Source organism: Gymnoscopelus microlampas (assembly GCF_963454915.1).
Source record: "Gymnoscopelus microlampas genome assembly, chromosome: 1".
Classification (NCBI taxonomy): domain Eukaryota; kingdom Metazoa; phylum Chordata; class Actinopteri; order Myctophiformes; family Myctophidae; genus Gymnoscopelus; species Gymnoscopelus microlampas.
Window position 1 is genome coordinate 16718174 of NC_139962.1, and position 8644 is coordinate 16726817.

At 38.5% G+C, this 8644-nt stretch overlaps 1 protein-coding gene across 1 annotated transcript; it reads left to right on the plus strand.

Moving 5' to 3' along the window:
- The first annotated feature begins 298 nt into the window (after positions 1-298).
- stk16 (serine/threonine kinase 16) lies at positions 299-8393 on the plus strand. Its single transcript, XM_084060114.1, has 7 exons — positions 299-418; positions 1107-1326; positions 1421-1554; positions 2110-2197; positions 3836-3964; positions 4133-4254; positions 6431-8393. The coding sequence occupies exons 1-7, from the start codon at positions 330-332 to the stop codon at positions 6567-6569; spliced, it is 921 nt and encodes a 306-aa protein (XP_083916240.1). The 5' UTR covers positions 299-329; the 3' UTR covers positions 6570-8393.
- The last annotated feature ends 251 nt before the right edge of the window (positions 8394-8644 follow it).

The following is an 8644-nucleotide window of genomic DNA, read 5'->3' on the forward strand; positions in this document are numbered from 1 at the left end:
AGTAAAACTAGTAACTAAAGTTTTCAAATAATTGTAGTGGAGTAAAAGTACAATATTTGCCTCTGAGAGTGGAGTAGAAGTAAAAGTATTGAAAATTGGAAATACTACAGTAAAGTAAAATACCTCAAAATGTTACTTAAGTACATTACTTGAGTAAATGTACTTAGTTACTTTACACCATTGCTTTTAATCTAGTTCACCATCACGTCTCTCTTCCCCTCTGTGCATCATCGGGTCTGTCTCTCAGCTCTCGAACTTGCCAGTTGAATTGAATCCAACATTTGTCTTTCAGTCCTTGGGTATCACTGGTGCCAAGCAATGTACCAGAAATGATGGGTCAGGCCCTGTGTTTATGCTCTCGTGGATCCATTACCATTGACAACAAGAGATATTTCTTCATCCAGAAACTAGACGAAGGGTAAGAAAATGCATGTGATCAGTGTACATTGGAATTCATGATTCCATCCACAACCCTACCTCAATTGGACCATCGGCCATCTTCATTCTCCTTGCTCGCTCTCCCCATCTCTTTTAGCCCATTAAGACCTGAGGCTGCGTCTAAAAAAATCTAAATCCTAACAATTTTTCGGAAAAAAATATTTTTCACGATTTTTCAAAAATAGCAGATCTACAAGCTCGTAGCATGGCACTCGGTGCCGCGCTATGAGCTTGTATATCTGCTATTTTTGAATAGCCAAAGAAACCTGAAGTGACACAGATGCGTTCCAGGTCTAAATGGGCTTTAGGGCTGCAACTATCGACTATTTTCTTAGAGATTATTCTATCAATTACTTTCTCCAATAATCGACAATAAGGGTTTTTTTCTTATTGTTTTGTATTTCTTTTATATTTCAATGAATCACTTAATCTCAGCCCTATTTTATTCTTGGCCGCACAACGGTGTCATGCAAAAATAGTGAAAATGATTTTTTTTTCCTATTTCCTTTTCTATAACTGATCCATTCATGCCCAAAATAGGGATCGATTATTAATCTATAATTGTATTATTATATATCGATTTTGTTTTTTTTATCAGTTAAATCCTTTCGTTCGATCATCAGTTGCACCCCTAATCTCTTTGCTTCTGTTCTCCCTCCCTCCGTCAGTGGGTTCAGCTATGTGGACCTGGTGGAAGGTGTTCAGGATGGTCGCTTCTATGCCTTGAAGAGGATCCTGTGTCATGACCGCGAGGGTCGCCAGGAGGCGCAGACGGAGGTGGAGATGCATCAGATGTTTAACCACCCCAACATCCTGGGCTTGACGGCACACACTTTCGTAGACCGTGGAGGAAAGAGTGAAGCCTGGTTACTTCTACCCTACGTTAGGGTGAGTTGACACTTATTTTATTTGTCTTTGGTGAAAAATAAAAGATTTCTGCAGTAATTCTGAAATGTGTCTGTTTGCATGTGTGTGTATGTAGAAGGGCAGCCTATGGTCCGTGTTGGAGAAACTTAGAGACAAGGGGACCTTGATGGCTGAAAGACGGATCTTGCACATCCTGCATGGTATTTGCTCTGGCCTCAAGGCTATTCATGAGAAAGGCTATGCACACAGGTATGCTAGCTACACTACATGCATGCATGCATGCATGCTAATAGAAGTGTTTAGGTACATACCGTACTCAAACAGTACAAATATTTGGTGCAGCAGTAAATCATTGAGGTCGTTTTTTTTTCACCTCCTCCTTGGTAAAAAATCTATAGGAAAATTCGCTATCTGTTGGTTTCTTATTCCAAACAGCAATATAATAAAATATTTCAGTATGTTCCTCGATACCTTAATACTACCCCGCCAGCTTTGCCAAGTAATCCCTGTGATCAGAACCACATTTATATGTACGGTTGCATTTGCTAGGAACTTCACTTGGTGTTTTCGTTTTACGTGCATAGATCAGACTTTAAATAACAAACCTAGACTGTGAAAATTACCATCTATGGCTACGCACCCTATTCAAATACAAACACAGTAGTCATCATTTTACAAAGATAAAGAGTGCTTAATTGTGTGAGTATTGACAATATTTTAACATGATTCAATACAGTGGATTTTTAAATGGGTATATTATCTGATACTGCGCACATAAATGATTGATGTGCTTGTTTCTGTCAGAGACCTGAAGCCCACCAATGTGCTCCTGGAGGAGGGTGACAGACCCCTTCTGATGGACTTGGGTTCTATGAACAGAGCCAGAATTGAGGTGAGAGTTGAGACATTGGGTCCCATAGAGCAGTGGTTCTCAAACTTCTCAAGCCGCGACCCCCCCAAAAGAATCATATTTGAACTGGGTACCCCCCACCCTGACAAGCTCTTGGAATTGTAGGAGTTGAGGCATTACATTTAGTTTACTCGGTTCCACAGATACATATTGTGAAAATAGCCACGAGGCGTTGTGAGCATGTAGATCGACTATTTTCAACATTTTTGCCTCTTTCTTAGGTAATATTTGACTATTTCGCCAATGTTTGTTTGTTGATTACTTTTGACACAATGAAGAAATCATTTCAGAGGTATTCAAAAGGTCTTAAAAGTCCTTAAATTGTCACTTTAGAAATGTGCAGATATCCAGTATACTCTTATACTGTATGTAGGGCTGTCACGATTAGAATTTAAGTTGACGATTAATTGTCACACAAATAATTGCGATTAATGATTTAATTGTGTTTTCGTCATTGAGCATTGGAACTTATGAATACAATTTTAAGTTCCGTTTGGTTTTTAGGCTTCATAATCACAAATTGCACAGGGCAGTATGACAAATAACTTGAATATACAAAGAAGTTACTGACATATTTAATCATTTTATATGTACTTTTTTTTTTTTTAGAATTGCGGAAATAGCTGATCTACAAGCTTACAACACTGACTTGTTGTAATGCGATTATGTAATAATTGTGACAGTCCTAACTGTATGTTGGTTTATTTACTGTTGAGTGAGAAAACAATGTTGCCTATTCAGCAAAGAGAAAAAGTTCTCGAAATTATTTGAGAAAAAGTTCTTGAAATTATTTGAGAAAAAGTTCTTGAAATTATTTGAGAAAAAGTTCTTGAAATTATTTGAGAAAAAGTTCTTGAAATGATATGAAAAAATAACTTTTGACAAATAGAGACTAGCTGACCTACAAGCTCACAACGTGTCGCAGATGTAACGCGTTGTGAGCTTGTAGGTTGGCTATTCTCGTCCGGCGTGCGACACTGCTTAAATTAGTCTTAACAAGGTCATGAACAGCTTGGTCCCATGAATGAGGAAAATCCTTTGCAGAACATAGAAAAAAGGAGAAGCACTCGCGCTTACTTCTCGTACCAAGCCAAGGATGTGGTTAACCACATGAACAATTTTTGGCCACGATTTTCAGAAATGTCCAAATATAGCAGATCTACGTGTTCCCACGTGTTAAAATGCGACACATTGTGACCTTGTAGATAAGCTATTTTTGACGCGGAACACCATCGTATCATGCATTATAAATGGGGCTTAAATGCCTTTTATTAGTTTGAGGCATATCACAATAAAAAAAACAAGAGAAATGGTTTCGACCCGCATGAGACTTTGTGAGCACCTTGCATTCACCTGGAGTTTATTACTTTGCAATTGTGAACACACGGTATCTTTTCTTTTGATCGTGTGCTGAATATATTGTAAATGCATTGTCAAAATCTGTGTTCATTTAGTGTTAATTTGAACCCGTTAGGGTTAAATCAATCTGGGATCCCAAGTCAAATAAAAAGGAAAAACAGCGCCCCCAGCGTTTTTTCACTTTTGCATTTGCGCAGCTCTGAATCTGTTCTCGAGAGATTATGGTTAAATTAACATGCATGATATTGTTTTATACTGTAGGTGAGAGGAACCAGAGAGGCCATGACCATTCAGGACTGGGCAGCCCAGCGATGTACAATTTCCTACAGGGCTCCTGAGCTCTTCAATGTCGAGAGCCACTGCATTATTGATGAGCGCACTGATATCTGGGTACAGTGTTTAATTTCACAGTAGTTTTGTTATGTAACGTGACACTGGTGCTTTCAAACCTTCTATCAGAATCATTCAACAATATAACACTTGATGCTTCAGACCTGTTGGTGACTGTTTTTCTTCTATCCTGCTCCATTTGCTCCCCATTCCCTTGCCTCCCTTCAGTCACTCGGCTGCGTACTGTATTGTATGATGATCCTAGAGGGGCCGTATGACCTGGTGTTTCAGAAAGGGGATAGCGTTGCCTTGGCCGTTCAGAATCCTGTAGTTATCCCTCAAGCTTGCAGGTAAGACCTCAGTAGGAATGGCCCCTTACCACTCTTTTCATTTCCCACATCAGAGCCACAACCTTGAGGTAAGCGATATTACTCAAGAGGGTATTCTTAACTGTTATTATTGCCACAACAATGATGCAGTTAACCGCTTGTTCCATTAGTATCATAGAAGTGGAAAAACACACATGAGTGTAATATCGCGATCATACAACGGTTAGCAACTACAAAGGTTTCTGTCTTTTTTTTTATTACGATACGATACGATAATACTTTATTGTCAGTTCACACTGAAATTTGTCTTGCGACCCAGCAGCCATGTATGCAACACATAAATTAATATCATTCAAGAAAATCCCAAAATACATTTAATGGTGAAAACTAGCCATTTTGTAAAGTGCTAGTTCCTTACACACTGAAGATCTCTGTCAAATCCGATACCCAACAAGGCAACATAATGTAACGTTAACTAGACTGGTTAGCATCTTCATTACTATGGAAATCTGTTTATCTCTGTTTATATCAATGGCTAAGTGGTATTTACAGTAATGATGCCTATTTCATTTGAACTTGACTGAGGTATTCTTTCTTTATCGTGATTTGAGCACAGGTGGAGAGCCTATTTCGACAAATCAAAATGCTTTGTCTGAACTAGTTGTATAATATCTGACGATACTGATTCAAGCCAGATAGCAGATACTATATTTGTTTGTTTGCTTTTCTCTATAAACAGCTACTAAACTGTTAGTAAGCTACATTCAGCACTGCTGCACCTCGAAACACTCTTTTAGACTTTTCTGTTTTGGTATTGTTTTTCTTGAAGCTTAAAATGCCTCCACACTGCTGACCTGATGACTGCAGGCAGCTTTCACTGAGTGGCTGCTGTTGTTCACATGACAGCTACAAGCATTTACGCAGTGACTTAGGCCAATATTTGACAGTAATGGATGCAGACTGTAATGCTTCATCGAAAGTAATGGATGGGGCGACATCTCGTAGTGAATTATCGTACTTATACCATGGCTTTATGTATATTCTTTTTTGACTTTGAACGTGTAGAATGCCGTTATACTTCGGCGTTAACATCTTGACTGATGAATGTGGTGAAATTCTGGCTGACTTTTTATGACTTGTTGATCTCAACCTCCCTCTGTCCCTCAGAGGAAGCAGAACATCAGTGGCGTTAGCATGTTGCTAACTTAGCATCACAGATGGTTTTCCCATCTCTATTGATGATGATGATAACCACGTTCTAGTCCAACAAACAGTTTCTACAATTACTTTATTACTACTGTCATGGTTACATTCCATGTAATCTATCATGAGCATTGATTTAGAATCGTGATTAAACATTTGACTGACTGTTTGAGGATTCTAAATATCCGATACTGACTGCAAAACCGACAATCAGGAATAAGTATTTTCTATGGCCATGGTGTAACGGATTGTAACTTTTTTACTATACGATCCAGTGCTTTAGGCCAGTATCGGATCGATACTGATATGGAGCATCACACAACCCTAGTTGCCATACGTTGTCCATTGAGGGAGTGGTTTCTGTTTCTCTTCCAGCATTTGGTAGATTTGACCAGTGTTTTCCAAATAGTGAGTCAGGACCCATTTTTATGGGTCGCGAGTAAATATCCCTTTTCTTCATTTTGTTTAAATGAACGCGTTGTCAAGCTGACAACACGTCGCGATGCCACAAGTTGTGAGCTTGTAGATCTGCTTGTAGATCTGCTATTTTCACATTAAGAAAATGTGTTCAATACTCATAATCAAGGCAAAAGTTTGAAATAGTGGTGATATTGATTTGAAGTCGTATCACCCAGCCCTACATCATACATACATAAATATATTTCTATCTGTTAACAAACTGTAATCATACAGTGCTCTATATATGACTTGTGAGACTGTGGCTGTAGTCTATACACAATCCTGCAAGACTACAGGCATCAAGCGCCTCACTTGAGTGCCAGGCCAACAGGAACGTTTTGTGAGGGTCATGTTTTTTAATTGGGATCAAACTGTGTGTGTGTGTGTGTGTGTGTGTGTGTGTGTGTGTGTGTGTGTGTGTGTGTGTGTGTGTGTGTGTGTGTGTGTGTGTGTGTGTGTGTGTGTGTGTGTGTGTGTGTGTGTGTGTGTGTGTGTGTGTGTGTGTGTGTCTTTCTCTTTCTTTTTATTGTGCCAGTTACTCTGAAGGCCTGCAGATGCTGCTTAGCTCCATAATGGTGTCTAATCCCCAGGAGAGACCCGACATCAACTGGGTTCTCGACCAGGTCCAGGACCTGCAGAGTCGCAGCCCTAATACAGAAACAAACATGGTCTGATAGAACCCAGTGTGCTAGACGAGGGTGAAAGTAGCCTTGGAATGAGAACTTTGCACACCCTGTGTTTGAAAATATCTATTTTCTTTTTTTATATAAATTATTGAAGTCTGATGTATCACAGCTTGGGTACATATTTTCATCCAGTTTGGAAATATTGGCAAGAAGCGATCATTTCACACACTTGGCTGTGGTTTGTTTAAAACCACTGATTCTTTGAAAGAAACATATTTAAACAGTTAAGAATGATGAGAGCAAGGCCTTACGAAGAAATGGTTATGAACTTCACACTTGAGGCGTTTTTTATTGAATGTCACTGATAACCCAAAAATATATTTTTAGGTCAGAAACCCATTACCAAAAAAGCATTGCCAAACTTTCCAATGGATGGAAACTGCCCCAAATATAATGAATGCTTAGAGGAAAGTATAGGGACCATTTCTGAGCTGGGAATTTACTTTGTTTACTGCCTTTTTGCATCCCTTGCAGTAATGCCTATGTATTACAACTATGAAAATATGCCTGTACTAGAGAAGCTCAGAATCCACTGTTGAGTGCTCCTCACCTGCAATGCTGCATTTGAACACACAGAGGTGCTCCACCATCACAGTCACTTGAATGCCTGTGTGGCTCCTTTCATTTATCAGTCAATGTCATGTCTTTGTGAGTAGCTGATAATGTCTGAGCAGGGTCACTATTTTGACAGCACAGCAAAATGACATGGTAGGGAGTGAGTTGGAGCTGGTCCACACTGACCCAAGTGAAATGTAACCATCATGTCAAGGTTTTATTGAACGGATACCACTGGATCCACTTTTATCAGTAGATGATCTGTCACATATCTGCTACTGTTACATTGTAACATTTTACTGCACTTTTTTCTTTTGCGATTCCGTTTGTGTAACATGTGTAAATTCCTACCATTTTAGCATATTGCCTGAATTTAATTTTGGATTGCCTATTATTTGCTTGAAAATGTAAGAGAGACTTTTTTTTATTGTACTATCTCAGGATTCACCTAGTTGTCTGAGAAAGAGTATAGTTTGAAGGAAGATTCTAATGGTACTGTTTTTTTGTATTTGTTTTTAAGGAATACTGTTTGGGGCATTTAGTTGCAATTTAATCAATGTAGTGTGAATTAAGAACGATGTGATATTGGACCTCAGAGCAGCTGAAACTAAATCCAATATTTATTTTATTTGCTCAGCGTTTACTGCTACAGTTGGAAAGATTACGAATACTGTGTGCAAATATGCAGTGTTTTTAAATGACATATTGCTGTCTGTATTTTGTACAATGGTTAGCGCCTCACCAATGCAATAATTAGACAGGTTATTAAGAAGAGTATACTGTATTGTGAGGTCCATCAATATACTGTAAGTAATTCTACCCTACCATTTTGAACATGCAGAACAAAAATGAAGAAAGAATTGATATTGCTTAATCAATAACAACGATGCCATTTGATTAGTTCTTAAAATGAAAATGTAGCGGTGTTGGAAATGTTTTGTTGTTTGTTCTTTTTAAAACATTTATTTTCAATAATGTTACACGATCATATCGAATGCAATAGATTCAAATTCAAAGCTTCTTTCTTTGTACTGCAATGTAGCATTGGTGAAGCAGTGATTTTGCCACTGTCCTTTGACATTCAATGTTCATCAAACATGTAATTTCATATATAAATGACTTGTTTAAATCCATCATGATGAATGTTGAAAAGGATTTGGTTCATATGTTTTAGGTGACTCTTCCCACCTAAAAGAGTGACCTTCCATTCTAAGTCCCAATTACATTTAGTCACATTAAAATCTTGAATCATGTCAATTACGGTTTGTATCTATTTATTTTTGTTTATTTTAATGCACAAGCATCCTTGGAAGTTTAGCCCAAGATTAATAATCTGTCGGTGGCAGACCAGTGCAACCCTGATTCTAGAAACGTGTGTGTGTGTGTGTGTGTGTGTGTGTGTGTGTGTGTGTGTGTGTGTGTGTGTGTGTGTGTGTGTGTGTGTGTGTGTGTGTGTGTGTGTGTGTGTGTGTGTGTGTGTGTGTGTGTGTGTGTGTGTGTGTGTGTGT

Bases quoted from the DNA above. Each gene is read 5' to 3' on its own strand.
- stk16 (XM_084060114.1), top strand. From the start codon at position 330: ATGATGGGTCAGGCCCTGTGTTTATGCTCTCGTGGATCCATTACCATT. The intron at 419-1,106 runs GTAAGAAAATGC...TCCCTCCGTCAG, and splicing joins ATCCAGAAACTAGACGAAGG to TGGGTTCAGCTATGTGGACC. The intron at 4,255-6,430 runs GTAAGACCTCAG...TTATTGTGCCAG, and splicing joins GTTATCCCTCAAGCTTGCAG to TTACTCTGAAGGCCTGCAGA.